General features: G+C 40.0%; 1 protein-coding gene across 7 annotated transcripts in view; it reads left to right on the top strand.

Annotated features, from left to right (window-relative positions):
• LOC148639025 (3',5'-cyclic-AMP phosphodiesterase 4C-like) overlaps positions 1-16766 on the top strand; it is a 142630-nt gene that overhangs the window by 81815 nt on the left and 44049 nt on the right. Inside the window, exon 1 of one of the 7 annotated variants that reach the window (XM_088622345.1) lies at positions 1083-2466. The exons of the other annotated variants lie outside the window; for them this stretch is intronic. Within the exon in view, the coding sequence (XP_088478471.1) occupies positions 2387-2466 (80 nt within the window). The 5' untranslated portion in view covers positions 1083-2386. Of the gene's footprint in view, positions 1-1082; positions 2467-16766 lie in introns of those variants that run through there. 7 annotated transcript variants of the gene reach the window in all.

Raw genomic sequence — 16766 nt, 5'->3', positions numbered from 1 at the left:
ATTTATATCTAGTTCTGATCTTCCTTTAAGCTGTGTTGTATCCAATTATTTGAAATGCGTTCTTAAGTACAATACCTTATTTGCATGCTCTTTTAAGATGAACTCATGCTTCTAGTTCATATGCAAATGCAAGGTTTGGGGAGTTGTATTTGCTTTCTCTATGTAAAAAACAAATCTGGACTAGATGTGTTGAAGGAGGCATTTTCAGCAGTAGAGTACAGTTGACAAGATTCATATAGCTCCTTTATTTAGAACATCATCAGAAGGATGTAAGTCTGGATTTAAAGAGAGTCCGCTCTTCTAGATTTTAAAAAGAGAGATCAAGAGATAGGCATTTCAAGAACTGAAAGACCTGCCACTCATTATTTTCACTCATACCTCAGAAACAGCTGGAAGCCTTAAGCCATTAGTCATAAAATGCTACTGTAATCTTAGACATGCTGTGAAGTATAGTACCTATACTTATAGCCTGCTTTTAGTGGATGGTAAAGAAAAGACTAAGTCATGCAGATTTTTAGATTGAAAGTAGAGTGCAAATGGAGGGACTGACCCCCTGAAACCTGTCGTGACTATATTCTCATGCACCTAATCTCTTAACATGCGCCTTCCGAACGTGAATGGTGTGACTGTGTGCTAATTCAGATAATTCTTTATCTGAAGTTAAAAGTTTGCCCATCCAGAACTGAAACATAGAACAATGTGTTACGATGTTTATGCACATCACTAAAATGGTGTAGTGTGCATTGCAGTAGAATGAGGTTGTCAACTTTAGGCAGCACCAAGACTCAAACCAGGACAGAAGAAAAATCCTCTTGTTTACACAGGGTGTCATGACAAACACACTGAATGTTTTCGGCAGAACTGAAATATCTCAAGCCATGGAACTACTGTTTGGAGTTTTCTAGCTCAAGTAGCTACTATGCTAGGAAAGAGTGCATTACAAAATCCTTTGGAAAATGTCCCTCCCCCCTTATCAACACAAGCTGACACTACAGTGCCGCCTGTATTGAACTTTCGGCCCGACGAGTCTCCGCTCTGTTGGGAAGCTGTCGATCGAGTGTGTCACTCAGGCTGATCCAGTGCAGGCAAGCTGAAGATGACTGCGGTGAACATCGTGCAGCACGTCTGAAACAAGTCCAGGCAGCTGCGCCCTCATGTTGAGAACAAAATCTGGGACAAAACAAGCCTAGCCCACCGGTCATGCTTGTGCAGCCTTCATGAGTCTCACATCTGCTGGCAGCTAAGAGTTAAGCTTCAGCTTCTCACAAAGACCGGGTTGTGTTTTGCTTTATTCTCCTGAATTTTCAGTTTAATGTGCGAGACCCTGGATACTTGGGAAACTTGATACGGATTCTGAAATTTCACTCTGGTTAATTACAGATTTCCTGGTTTGCCTGAGGGATTGTCACTAACTCAGCACAAGCTGCAGCAAGAGGTCATTTTTTGTTGTTACGATTATTTGCATCGCTGCTGCTGTGTCTGTGGACGTCTCTTCCATGCCCTCTCTTTTGAAAGGAAACAAGTCTTTGGGGTTAAGGAATTGCAGAAACCCTATTAGGAGGGATTATCTGATTTGTTCCTCTATATGGTGTTGGGGGGGAGGGGAGAGGAATTTTGCATTTCCTATTTAGGAATGAATGAAACAGAAGTTCAAGTTTACCTTGCTTGTAGTCTGGTCCTGAGCCAAAGAAAACAAACAGTGAAGTGGCTGTTGATCTAGACTGGCAATAGATGTAACATAACTATCTAGAGATTAATTTAGCTTGTTGCCAGAGGCCAGGAAAGATATGTATGGTGTCTGTGTCAACATGAACCAAAGCGGCCTTGTCAAAACATATAAGAACCCGACTTTACTCTAGGAATCGGATGCTGTGTTGGGATCACTATTGCTCATTTCAGTGCTAGTGCACCATAAACTTCAACACCATCTTGCGCAGGTTAAGTTTTGCTTTCCTGATTATGTCCGGACATAGGAAAGCCTTTGTTTGAAATTCACAAAGAATGCTTTGTTTTTTTTCTGGAATACCAATGTTCAAATGAGCCATAACATTTGCATGAATACAGCCCCGTGAACCTGTAGGATTTACAACCACCTGTTGGTGCTGCCAGCCATACGAAACCAGCAGCAGTTCCCTACCTGCCTTTGAAAAGGATCATCGCAGACCTTGCTTTGGGAGGACGTTTTGGCAGGAGGTCTGCAAGTTCACCTGAACGGGAATTTGGTAACAGGCATTTGAGCTGTCTGGGAGCTACTGAAACAACATGTGGGACGAGAATGAGCAGGAGATACCGGTGGAAATGCCCTACTGGTCATTAGCAGCCAGCTGCCCAGAGTTCATGAGGGAGCTCAGTTTTTGGAGATGCGTTGTGGATCACTAGGATTGTTATGATGAATAGAGACTCCCGCTTTCCCAGAAAAGCCATGCAGTTCAACTACAATTCCATGCGAAGACACTCTTGCATTTGGTATGTAACACTTCTTTGGCAGAGGAGAGAAAGTTTCAAGGCTGTTTTCGCTGTAATTCCTTTGCTGTTGGAAAGTGGAAGTCTGTCATTTGTGCTTTTACATGCTTGGAACAATTGACTTCACCCTAGTGTTTAGATTGCTGTTCCAGGATCCCAGCATGTATTGTAATGAAAGGGGCTCAGAGTGAAGGATACAGCTGCCAAAGTCAGCTATTTACAGTACATCTTGTCATGCCATGTTGCTACAAACAGGGCTGGGAATGCTTACACAATTCATTTTCCTTGAGCCTAAGACATACGATTCCTGAACCCATTTATTTAGTTGTGCCTTGAGTACAAGCAAATAGACATTGATGGTTTCTCATGACAGCATGGAACTAGAGGTTAAACCCAAACTAGAAGAATTCTCTCTGCCAAACCACAGAAAGAAAGACCAAGCATTTACATTTAAGCTTATTAATAGAAAACCCATTCATGTGGCCTATATGCAGGTTTTTCACAGAATCTTTACGGACTATTGATCTAGAAGGCTTATTCTTCCATTAGTAGTTCAGGTGGGTAGCTGCGTCAGCATGCGTAGGCTGCAAAGGAACAAGTAATAGGTTTATTCCATGCTGAAAAAAAGAAGAAAGAGAACACAACGTTTCGGCCGTGGAGCCTTCTACACGGCTCCACGGCCAAGGCTCCACGGCCGAAACGTTGTGTTCTCTTTCTTCTTTTTTTCAGCATGGAATAAACCTATTACTTGTTCCTTATTCTTCCATTATATGTGTATTATCTAATTGATGAAATGGTAGGTGCAGCAGAATTTTATGGAAGCTATCTAAAACATTGGTAAGTCATGGCAGTCTTTAAATATTGCCATTCTGTTGCTTTAAATAGTATAATCTTCATCTACACTGATGCAACATGATGAAAAGTGATTGAAAGTAAGAATAACTTGATAGGTTTCAGCTGGGTTCAAAATGATAAAAAGATTGCATTGAAAGTCCTCACAGATCTACAGCTATGTGCTTCTTTCTTCATCCCTACAGAGTGTGATCCTATAGTTTCAAGCTCTTGAAGAGCATTGGTTCATTTCATGCTTGACTGACAACAAAAGTCACTGCTACTATGATATTCTTGTAAATCCAAAACTTTGAATATCAAGCAGCTGAAGTGCAGGAGTGCTGCTTTTTTCCAGGTTCAGTGCTTTTGTTTCTTGGTATGTATATTCCACACGTCCGGTGTGATTTCATTATTTTTAAATTCTCACAGACATATGCTTGCTGCCATCGCATTGTTACTCTAAAGAGAGACAGTGTGATCAAGGTGAACTGAGAATGGGGCAAAGCTTTATTACGCGACACAATATTATTTCGTAATGCTGAGATACAAATGATCAATTAAGCGTACCAACAACAATGAACAACATTGTGCAATGACAGAACCTAGAAGCTACCGATAGCTCAGCTGGAACTTTCAATTTTGTTTAAATGTTACAATTTATAGCTAATGTGTACACAATCATTATGACCATGAGACACTCAACCTGTCCTTGAACAAGAAAGACAGTACCATGCAATAGATTCCACTGCTTAAAACTGAAAGTCACCTAATCATAATGCAGGTTTTGTATGACATGATTATCACAGAAATTCTGTGATAATCTACTATCTCAGGACAATTTTCTCATCATTACGAGATACACAGAATATGTTTTTCACTGATGGCAACAATGTGCTTCTGTTTGTATTGCTAGTGAATCTGAATGCGTAAGTTGGAGGCAAAGCAGGTTTCGCTTTTACTCAGGGGGCAAAGGTAAACATTTTCAGCTTAAGAAACGGAAGGGAACCAAGGGGTTTTTCTTGTTCACTCCGTGACCTGACACAGTTCCATGTGTTTCTGTTCTGAGCTTTCTGGATCCACTCCCATCTGCCAAATAACTACTCCAGCAAAAATTCATCCTCCAGTGTTCTTATCTGACTGAAGTGTTTGGATGCTTGCAGGGTAACCATGTTTATCCTGTATGCAAATTATGTATTTAAGCAAACATTGCATAGGGTTCTACTTCCCTGTCAACATCTTGTGCGCACACAGAAATGTTGTCAGTGTTCGTGGAAGACATGCCACAGAAGGTGGGCTCTTGGTTGGTGGTTTCCTCCCACAGTCCAAAAACATACTGGTGGGTTAATTGGCTTCTAGGAAAACTGGCCCTGCTGTTACTGTGTGTCTCTGTTTGTGTCTGTGTGTCTGCTTTACCATGGACTGTTGTCCTGAACAGGGTGTTCTCCTGCTTTTGCCTGTTGCATGCTGAGATACTAGGCTCTGACTCCCTGAATTGCAGGCAATATTTCTTGCTTGTGTTGTGTTTTGCACTTGAAGGAAAGCAGAAGATATATACAGTAAATAATAAATGTACCCGGGTAGTAATTGTTTTGTCTGTGCCGTACCGCAGGCTGTATGAATAAAAATTAAACCATAAAACACTAAGCCGTCATGAAATAGTAAAGTTGCATTTTACACTGAGTTCCTTTTATTTGTAGTCTTGAGATCTGTCCTGGGGTAAACCTCCTCGGAACCTTCTATGGAAATCTATGGGAATCATACAGAGATGTGATCTTCTGCATTTGCATTCTGCAGGAAACATCATCAAGGATTCGCCAAGGATGTTTCATACTCTGACCGATGTTATTAAGATCAACACTGCTCGTTTCACTGGTTTTACAAACACAGGCGATGACACAAGCGCTTGAATTAATGAAAGCCTTAGTATGACAAAGTGTGTAACTCCATGGAGAATCCTGTTTATTTTCAGTTGAGTGGAAGTACTTTGATTTCAGCTCTGATAACTAGAAAATGGAAATGCACACTTGGTAAGAGCTGAAACAATGGATTTTTTAAAATTGTATCTTTAAACTTTAAATGTAATTGAAACTATTTTAAGCTAACTGTTCCCAGATCTCTCCATAGTAAAGAAGAGAGGAACATGTTGATAGAAATACAAAGACTATAGGACAACACAGGGAGGCCCCTTTTCAGCTGTTGACAAAGTGGGTCCCCTTTTTTATATGTAAAATGCTTTGAGATTCTTTAGAATGAAAAGCTCTTTATAAAAGCTAGGAATGGTTATTGTTTCTGAATAGAGAAAATAAACTTTCTAATTTTAATTGTCAAGCAACACGGCTGTCTATTTCATATACACATGACAGTATGAAATAAATATTTTTATTTTATTCCCCAGTTTGGTAAATGTAAAAGGGGTTATTTTTGTCTCCTGTGGAATGGATGGATTTCGCCTCCCATGGAATGATGGCAATGGAGTTTTGTAGGCGTTTGTCATAAGCTCTCAAAAGCGTGCTAAGGATCGCGGCAGAATTGTAAGGTCTGGTGCTTAATGGGATCATTTCTGTATGTTCCACAATTACTGTCAGTCTGATCTCGGCCCCGTTCATTGCAACATCAAAGTTCCTTTGCATGCCCAGTGGCTATCAGAGCCACCTGTGCCGATATCATAATCACATGAGCAGGAGGATCTTCAAAGTAACCTTTGCCCCTGGTTGAGGCTCAAGTTTGGCGCTGCAGGGGGAAAAGTGTTTCAATAGCGACGTGCATAGATTCTTCTAGGCCTGGAGGACAAAAAATTAATGGAGGTGATTGAAAAGTAGCCCACTGCAATGCCAAGCCTGGAAGAATCTTTAGGAATTAATAACGCTGCTAGTGGGAAACAACATGTAAGAGGGGTATGGAAAAATATTTGGAATTACCTGTTGTTGTTTTTTGAGAATAAAGATGAACAGACACGGTTTTCCAACAAGTCTACCTGTGGAATCTACCTTTTTTCCCTTTTTTTTAACTGTTTTTAATTTCCATCCATCCAATTGCCAGTTGTTTGGATTGAGCATGTGTTAGGCCGACAGCTTAGCCAGCAAATGCTAAAGAATTGAGGTGCAGAATTGCAACATGCGCCGGAGCAGCATCTCCCTGACTTGGAACCGAGGTTCTGAAATGGATCTGAAGTGCGTGGTGCTGTTTTGGAGGTACTACCAACCATGATGCCTTGCTGACAAGGAAAGTCAAGTTAGGTGAGGCGATTGTAGGACATGAGTGTCATTGGCCATTGATCCCAGAGATAAAGCTCACCACTCAGGAAGTCGATATCTCCTGACGTGCTGATTGGTACTGCTTTGTGCGTCAGTACACAGCCCAGAGTTTCAGCATGAATAGCTTGTCCCCAATCACACCATATGCATTGATTACAGCTGCTCCATTTAAAAGGGTATAATCAGTATCTGTCAGAGACTGCTCATCCGCACTGCACCCGCTGAGTTTGACAGAAGGGGCAAAAGGAAAATCATTTTCACCCCTTTGTGACATATGTAGATTTGTGTTTTTGAGAAAAGTGAGTGCTATCGTTACCAGACTCCAGAGAAATATTCTACATTTTGTGAAAGAGTGACATCTTCTGGCAGCATGCTTAATTTTTTAAAAACTGATCTTTTGCTATTTTAATCTTCTATAGACACAGTACAATTTCCAGAGCATTCAATCCTAATACAAATGATCTCAGTGTATACTTTTTGCTGTGTCAAATCCATAAATCCATAATTTAATCTGTTTTTCAATATTTTGAGCTCTGAAGACATTGGAGAATTCACGTATAAAGTAAAATAGAAGTTTTTTACAGTAGGTGCAGTAACAATGAAATTGTCCTAGTATGTCACTTATTTTATTAAGTGCTCAATGAATTAACAGACAGCTCGGCTGGTGAAATTATAAGTGCGCACAAAAGTTGAAAAAAATCAGGATTGGGAAGCCATAGAGCAGATTTTTATTTTTGCTTAAAGAAACTGGAGAAACAGAGTAAAGATGGTACATCGCAATATCACATAAACACATAAACAATGTTTTTACAATGTGTGCAGACACACTCTTCGTAACCGGAAATACTGGGAACACGTTTTATATAAAATTATATTTATATAATTAGCTGTTACTTGAAATGTTCCCAACCGTGGGACACTGAAAGTAGTATATCTTCTAGTATTCTGTGATTCTAGATGTGTGATCTCTAAAGGAAAGTGCTTGCCTGTTTTCCTTTCTGTTTATGCCTTGATTAACAAAAGGCAGTGAGAGCAAAACTCATGATTTTACTGGTTGACCTAAGAAAGCTTATCAAATTAGGCAAAGTAGCATTTCAACAATCTCTCTGACAGGCACATCGCATATTGGCTATATATCACATAGAGCTTTAGTAGTTTTTTACAGTAGGTGCTAGAAGCAAAATATGTAATATCTAGCAGATATTTTTTTATCCAAGAGGATAAAGGACTGACTGCACAGTCACATACTTCACAATTCTTTTATTTATATCACGTTTGGCAGAAGCAGAGGATCTGTTCTTCATCACAGACTGTTGTTTGGACTATCTCATTTGTCTGTTCACCTCTCAAGGAGGTTTTGGAAGGGCACGACACATTTTGTTTGATTTTCATGCATTATTGTGAATTATTTTTAGCAGAAGGTTAAAGGTTTTTCAGGGAACTGACAGAACAGTCTAACATCAGCTAATGTAAAAACGTATAAAGACTAATCACCTGTATATTATCTTTGGCTATCTGGTCTCTTACTGAATTTGTATTCCTTCATGTGAGTGCTTAGTAATTTTGGTTATCTCCTGGTTATCCTAAGGGTTTATTATATTAATATAGTCCAGCACAATCTGAGATCTGCTGATTCAAGCCTTTTTACTTTACCAAAGTCCAGGCTCCACATGATGAGTGGTACAGACTACTCTTGTGTCAAAACGCCTGTGGAACTTATTGCTGAAATCCATTACAATTGCAACTGCCGACATATTTAAAGCACCCTTTGAAAAGACACATCTTTTCAGTGTAGGTTTTGATATCATTTAGTTTCATTTTGGGTATTATTGGGTCAATCTACTCTGCTTTTTTCTCTCCTTCTTTTTATGTGTTCTGTCTGTTATGTGTAAATTATTGTAGAGCACTTTGGGATTTTTTTAAAAGAGCTTCTAAATAAAACTGTATAATTATCTCATGTTTGTTATATGCCCTGTTCAACAAATGACAATGGCTGCTGGAAGTATTCCAAGGGTAAATATAAGACGGGAGTTTGGTGGTGAAATAGATGTTACACGGGCTTTTCCAATAGGCTTTGGAGAATTGTGCAATGCTAAATGTCTTCCCCTTGCACATAACCTCAACTGTCATGCTTGAGGAAGCTAACAGATGCTATTGTTTCAGGAACACGTCGACAGGAACCAGACAAAGGCAGAGAGGTATTTAGAATGCATGTAACAAAATGCAGAATTTAGAGAGAAATGAAAAAAGGCAGATAAATTCTAGTAATATGATCAGCCCTCTCTCTCAAGCCCTCCACAAGAGAAATGGGTTCTTTATGTGTACTGTTGCAGCGAGAGCCTCAAAGTGTTTGGTTTGAGAAAAAAACATGGCTATGGAAAATAAAATAGATTTCAGACTATTCTAACGGCAGCATTTACAGTGTGTAGTAGTGGTAATCTCAAACAGCAATTCAAGAAATCATGAGCGTCTGTGGCAGGGACTTTGGTTCGTCATAACAGAACACGCAAAGCATATTTGAGTAATTGTTTTCTGGACCCACTAGAGGGCGTAAGTGGCTCAATAATACTCTAGTATTACTAGCTTTAGGGAACCTCAGAATATCTTAAAAACTTCTGGATATCAGTACTGTACTATATATAGCTGTGCTGTGCAAACCTATTACCGATATATTGGAAATTTGTACTGGATATTCCTGAAACATCAGTTCGGAATTCTTAGAATTCATTAGTTTTTCATGTGTCATATAATTTGTTAGGATTAACTGCAGGTGTTGTGTGCTGTACTGTAGCTATGAGATGTAAAGTTTTCTCATGTTCTGTTCAGTAGTCCTTCCCAGATGTTCACTGTTTCCTAGGAAAGGTTTATGTATTTATGTATGTACTTTATCACATCTGTAAATGTTGTAAAATATGTATGCAGTTTTTCATCATGTAATACTGTTTTTTGGGGCACTGTAACCTCAGTTACCAGTCTCTGTTTAATATTATCTCTGATGAATTTAGCTGAGAATAGCCTTATGTTTAGGTTAATGGTCTGGACGTGTGGGCATTAGGCTTGTTTGTACAGGCCATGCCCTGGTCATTTGATTTCAACTTCAATTCTTTCAGCACGTTAATCAGATGAATGCAGGTTAATTTATGGTATGTTAAACAAGCAACAGGTGTAGAATCTAGATTAATCAATGTATGTAGCCATGAAATAGCTGTAGTAGTTTAGGTGGGGAGCTGCATCAGCCTGCGCAGGCTGCAAAGGAACAGGTAATAGGTTTATTATATTCACACCTGAAGAAGGCTCCACGGCCAAAACGTTGTGTTTTCTTTCTTCTCTTTTCAGCAGGGAATAAACCTATTACTTCTTCCCATGGAATAACTGTGTTTAATAAAATAAACACAAGTGAAATAAAAGTGGATACATCATAAATCATAAAAAAGCACAGTAGGAAATAAAAAAAAAAAAAACATTCCAAAACATGGCTCAGACATGCAAAATCAGCCACTAACAGCCCATTTCACAGATTCAGGTCTTCTGAAACACACTGTTGAGAATTGTTGAACACTTAACTTTATTGGTTATTGTATGACTAATACTGTACATGATTACACAATAGAGAATTCCGCTATGACAAGTTCCTTTCAGTAGCTGAGTGACAATTTCAATGGCCATATCAGGAATTGTATATGCTGAATGTGATCCTTTCTCCTTATTTCCCAGAGTGGCTTCTCTTGCTTCATACACAAGCACAGTCTTCAGACTTTTTAAACTCGATTTGAGGGTGTTGGAAGCCTGTTGATCAGCTAGCATTATGCCAATTTGATGTATCTTAAGCTTGCATTTCTGCATCTTTGTTTGTCGCAGTTTAATTAAGTCACAGTTCAATGTACAGTGTTGTGTGATGGCCAGCACGCCCACCCACGAAGTCAGTGCCCACAGGCTGCCCAGTGAAGACCACCGTCACTTATGTAGTGCAGCATCCAGTTAAGTGTAAATAATAAGATTGTGTGTTAAACAGTGACACAAATTGGGTACTGCGCTAGTTGTAGCTGCAAGATTGAGCTGTACTGTAACGAGGTGAATGCATCAGTTCTTTAACATTGGTCCGTTAGGGGGCAGTTGTCTTTATACATGTATAATGCTGCATGGGAGGGGGCATTTTTGGCAGCCGCGCTGACAGCTTTTCCAGGAACAATCCCTTGGGAAACATTATGCTGCAGTTGCTTTTTCGTGGCATCTACCTCAAGTCTTCCAAAGCAATTTGAGCCACTTCGTGTTGCCACACATCACGTATTAATCACCCTAATTATATTTTTCAGCTGCAGCCTCTTTCCATGCTGGTCTGTTTTATTTTTTTAACACCATTAGCACCTCTTGAAATTTCCACCCCTGTCAATGCATCCTAACTGCACTTTGGATTTCTGTTCACTGTAGTCTTCCTGGTAAAAAAGCCTCAGCTTGCTTCTATTTTTGTAATGTATGTAGGCCATAGAAACACAGACACACTGTCGCATGCCAGCGCACTCCTCTGCTTACTGAAACACTTGCTGTCACGTTCACCAGCTCTCATTATCTTTTTCTTCTATTTAATGGTAAAGCCAGACTTTTGTTCTTGGCAGGAGAAAATGTTCAGAGCACTTAAAAGGGGTGTATTGTAGGGGCTGCAGTCCAACCCTGGGGTTCGTCTGAAATGCTTTTTTTATATAAACTTAAACAAGAAATGAGCTCTAGTTGAAGTCCAACTTCAGTAGATTTTGTGCTCAGTTTCAGCTTTACAGCCTCAAAGTGCTGAGGATTTGCTGTTGTGTCTGCTTTACAAAGTTTGACTGGGATGAGCATCGGTCATGTCCATGCTTATGTAAAAAGAAAGGAAAGGAGAGCAAACTGCAGAAAGAAAAGAAGTGCTAATGTCTTAGGCATGTGATCCTCTTTCACTGGGGTCTAATTCTTCAGAGATGGCTTCCTAGCCAAACGTTTTTGATGTCATTTGGGCCATATGCACGTTTTGTTTGCAATGTGCAATGCTGCCGTCAATCCTGAGAATCTGACAATTAATCATTGTGAATTGGCAGTGTCACGACTCTTAAAACATTTGACTTTTACAAGAGACAAAACACAGCAGCTCTTGGTTTTCAAGCAGAAGCAAGCAGCAGATTTCTCCAGCAGGAGGAACTTGTTTTGAGCGGAGAGCACCAAAAAAAGACCCCTCCAAAGATGCGTTCTGTCACCCCAACGGCCCATTTCCGCTCAGCAACCCTAAGAAATAAGGAAAAAAGTGGCTGGTTATGTAAACATGGCCTCACTTGTTTTTTTTTGTCTTACTGAAGTTTAAACAACTGAAAATAAAGGGGAAACTATTTTTAACTGCTGTTAGAAATACATAAAAGAGTCTTTTCCAGTCTGCTTCCTTCCTGCAGCCACTTTTATATGACTTCCTTGTCCACATACTTCTGTGACTGTGAAGGAAATGTTCCAAGGAGAGGATGGTTGAAGAGGGTTATATTAGTGTCTGTGGGCTGAGTGGCTTTTCTTGGTCTGTTTTTGGAAGGAGACACTGTCTCTTATTTGTGTTCTTTTCACTTTGCCTCGTGTTTAAGCCTCTATTTCGTTTTTCAAAAACTGCACAGCCTTTATTCATATCTTGCCATTGAAAACCCTTCATGTTTCACCCACCCTGGCTTGATCAAATTGAACTGCTTCAAATTCTCCAGAGGTCTTCTTAGTTTAATATGTTTTTCTGTTCGATCTGCAACTTATTCCATACATTTGTTTTCTAACTGCTTTATCCAGTTCAGTGTTACGGAGAAGCCAAAGCTATCTGGAGACACCCTGGACAGGATGCCAGTCCATCACAGGGCAGACACAGACACAAACACTCACACACTCGTCCCAGAAGCTAGTTGATCTACCTGTATGTCTTTGAACTGTGGACAGAAACAGGAGCTCCAGAAGGAAACCCAAGTGAATGTGGAGAGAACATACAAGCCCACACAGACAGCACATCAGGAGCTGAGCCCAGGACCTCAGTGCTGAACCCCAAATCTAACTGAAGTTTCATAAAGATAAGGCGATGCGATAAAAATGTAAATTTGTAGTAGCAGTTACAAATACCTTTTTTTACATGCCTTACAGGAAAATCTGATTATTTCATGATAATATGATAGTTTGCGTTTTAATTTAATCATTCTTTACAGATCATATCTCTGCTAAAGCAGCTCTCTACAGTGTAAAATGCATTAATTGCTTGAATGATAAAGAGCCTGTTTTTGAAATGACACCAGGTCAGATGGGCCAATACACGCAAGTAGAAAAGTGACAATTTCCAGCATCAGAGACCATATTTACACTTCTTGGGCTGTAAAAGGCAATCCAGCAACAATTTTCCATTATTTTTCACTTTTTGTTGAGGTCAGTGATGACAGGAGAGGTAAATACTTGCCAACAGAGACAAAGTTTTAGTCTGAAGTCGGATGTGCTTGTCAGAGCAGGAAGTGTTTGGGAAAGAATGGCTACATACCAAGGTATTGGAAACACATTGAGATAATCGTGTTCTTTCCAATGACGTGATTCATTAAGGAAAGCCACTTTCAAATAGGTCTTATACATATATAGAAGACCAGACTAAATCCAAATCACTGGTGCTGATGATGAAACTGAGGCAGAACTACTTTAAGTATGTGCCTCACATTCCATACCTGTTAATTGTAGTTTCTAAATCATTTTAAGTATCACTGATCTCAGCAGCAGTGGGATCCTGACCACTGGGCTGAAACTAACAGGGATCATAGATTTCATTTATTAAAATGCTGGAGGCCTCAATCATGTTTCAGTCAAGCACAATGCTGAATTATCCATCACTGGGAGTGTTCACAGCCTTTAGTGTTTTTCCTGCTGTTGTTATGTCCTTCTGCTGTATAGGCTGCCAGTATGGCTGTTTCACCACCAGTCCTGTAGCTTAATACTTACTTCCTTCAGCAGCTGGGGCGCCTTGTTTTGAGGCAACACGACCCTCTTTTTCCTGTCTCTGAGGCTGTGCTGGGAAGGCGATTAGATCACCCTTGGATTTGCAGGTTTGCTGTCTCAAGGGAGCGTCAGTCACCTGCTGATTCAGGGCATTACAGGTTGAAAAGGACACTGTCTATCTTTAGACAGCATTCCCCCTGTCTGGCCATCTTTAGTGGGCAGTGAATAACAAGTGCTCAGAGCGGACAGATATTTATGTTTCTGAAAAGGGATCCCACCCCTGTGCCTGCTGTCAAAATACCATCTGATAGAACCTTTGCTGTCATCTTTTTTTCAGTAATCGTTCCTTTTATTCTTCAAAGTTTGGGCTCATATTTCTCTAGTGATATCATTATGACATTGATATTCTTGTTTTACCCAGTCCTTTTAAAGGTGCTTCCTTATTTGTATTTGGATTTTGCTGTAAAGTGGAGGGAAACAAGCCACCCTTCCCAGTCCTGCCAACATCTTCTTCTTCAGTGGGTATTATTCTGATCGCTGCAGCCACTCTACGTGAGGCTCGTGAATCCATGGGATCTGAGAAATTATCCTTTGGGATATTCATAGTATGCTTGTGATTTATTCTTCAGTTACAAACTGGAGCTCCTTAAATAGATCTCTTGGAAATTCACTGGGGGGAAGATTAACTGATTTTGAAAATGTAAAGGATTTCTTCCTGGATTGCAGTGATTTCCCAAAGGTGTCTTTACAGAATAGTGATGTCTTTAAGTTTTTAAAGATAATACTTGGCCTTATATTTTTAAATGATTTTTATAATTAGCTTTGCCAGTGTACAACTGTTCAGTCACACTTTCAGCAGAGTTTCTCGAATTTTTGTATTTCTTATCATGTGTTACAAAATTGAAACCAGGGTGCTTGTCCTGTATGGTTCCTATATAAGTCTACTTATTAGTAAATATAAGTTATTATGAAAAGGACATTTTTAGGTTCAGACTCTATATTAAAGGAATTTGGTTGTTGTCGTTGATAATGATTATGATGATTATTATAGATTCATTAATTGGGTTTGGGTTGTTTGGGCTTTTCATTCCAATGAATCCTAAAGCAATTTACAAAAAGTTGGTTTACAAATTGAGTTAAGAGATAACTTTAGGAAGACTGGGAATTTCTTGGAATTTAGCCAGGATACTGGGGTGAACAACACTGTTCCTACAGCAGTACCCTGGTATCTTAAATGACCGAGTAGCCGGGACCTTGGTTTAATGTTGCGTGTGAAGGACAGCACCTTCAACAGCACAGTGCCTCCAGGCAGCAGTACTGAGGGATTAGAAGTTCTGGAAGAGCATGTTCACACCTCCTAATTAAGCAACGTATTGACCTAATTAAGTAATTCTGAATGTAAACCTAAAATCAGTGAGGCTCTCCTGGAGTGGAGCTGCTGACCCCTGCGTTTTTAGAGGTTTATTGAGATGGTTTACTGAGATGTTTCAGGCAGTTGCTGTTTGGAGAATCTTCCTCCGATTCTGTTCACTCTCTTGTGGAGCCATCAGTTGGGTTGGTGGCCACTGGAGGTAATCGGCAAGTTTGGGACCCTCCTTCATCTGATGAAGTAACAAAGTCTTTATTTGGTTGTTAATTAGTGAGATTAAATAGATTTCCTTATGGTAAAGCAGATGTTAAAGAAAAAATGTCCATGGAAAATGTAGAAAAAGTGTATCTTTTCCCAAATTCAAGGTTTTAGTTATTAAATTAAAGTGTCTTTTTAGTTCTTTTTCTCCGCTGCTGCTAAAAGGCATTGTGTCCAGAAACAGTAGAGACAGAGTCTGGGTATTCCTTTTGAAATTGGAGATTTTCAAAGACAATTTGTAATGGTGGAAATGCTTACAATGTAATTTTCTTTACTTATTTTTTTAAAAAAGCAATTAATAAGGAAATAATTAAATAAGAAATAATCCAAAGTTCTACTGCATGTGTGAATGTAAATAATCCTGTATAAAGTACACTGCATAAAGTCTAGTTTAATACAAACGTTTTGCTCACTGGCCTTGTCAGTGTTCAGGTATTGGTGCATGCCTGTCTTTATCATATGTTAGTCATAGGCTGTGCAGTATCACCGAGTACTGCATTTAAACTGTGATTCCAATGGTGGGTAGTTACTGGATTGTTTCCCTTGAGATGTCAGGATTGCTGATGAGGGTCAGCTCTGTGGACATTATCCTTCTGTTCTCAATTACCACAGCAAAAACGTCCGAGCCTCTCTTGGCGTGGTTTCTATAGACTGTTGGCCAAGAATAAACACCCCCCTTCCCTCGTACTCCCACGCACACACTGCCTTCCTTGTGTTCATCCGTTGGCCCACTTTGTATCTCACCTTTTGCTAGTCCACGTTTGGGGATGATGGTAGCGCTTGAGCCACAAGAAGAGCAAACAGTCGTTTGGTCTCGTACCTGCTGTGGAACAGAAGAGCCAGCGCTTCGCTCTGCAGGGGGGTAGGGTGAGGGAGAGGGGGAGTAACAGCCTCCCGTGCTAAAGAGAATACAGGCTCTGTGCTTGTCATCCCAGCTTCAGAAATCTCCTCTTGATGGAGTCCGTTTTCTCCTCAGCTTTCCACGTTTCACTTTATTCTCAGCAGCTGATTTACAAGCCCAGTTCAAATTAAGTGCAGCTCCTGACATGTGCAGAAGGGCTCGCAGAGCTGTGAGCAGACGACGGCAAGCTGTCAGATGAACTAGACAGTGCTATCAGACCTGTGAGGAGTCGGAGGGAATAAAAGCTGAGATATCCTGTTTTCCTGAAGGATTGAAATGTGCTCCCCAGCCGTGCACAATGAATAATCCCCAAGGAAATTAAGGTTCCTAGCAATGGGACTGTGTGTAGAGCACTTAGTGCAGAGGTGCATTGAGTTCTGAGGATTGCACAGTTAGCTGTAAGCTGTTTTAGGCACAACCAGAGAGCTGTATGGAGATTTGAAGCAATATTAAAACAGGGCTTCCCTGTTCACAAAAGACAGAATCATCTTATTTGAGTTCAGTATACAAATAAATTGGTTTTGGTGTTTTTAAAGTACATTCTTAGTGTTACATTTATCTTTTTTGGCATGTTTAGGAACTGAATAGACAGTGTGTTTGTGGTGTGCAGCGGGAAATCTTTAAGGAAACCGGCGTTTTGCCGTGCATCCCATTCTGAAGCAAGTGCCTTGGTCCCCGGGGATACTAATGAATCTGTTGTCAATGCTGCTGGTTCTTCAGCACCTCAGGCTTC

Source organism: Lepisosteus platostomus, chromosome 27 (assembly GCF_059453375.1).
Source record: "Lepisosteus platostomus isolate fLepPlt1 chromosome 27, fLepPlt1.hap1, whole genome shotgun sequence".
NCBI lineage: Eukaryota > Metazoa > Chordata > Actinopteri > Semionotiformes > Lepisosteidae > Lepisosteus > Lepisosteus platostomus.
The sequence above is the reverse complement of the archived record's forward strand: the minus strand, read 5'-3'. Positions and strand labels throughout refer to the sequence as shown.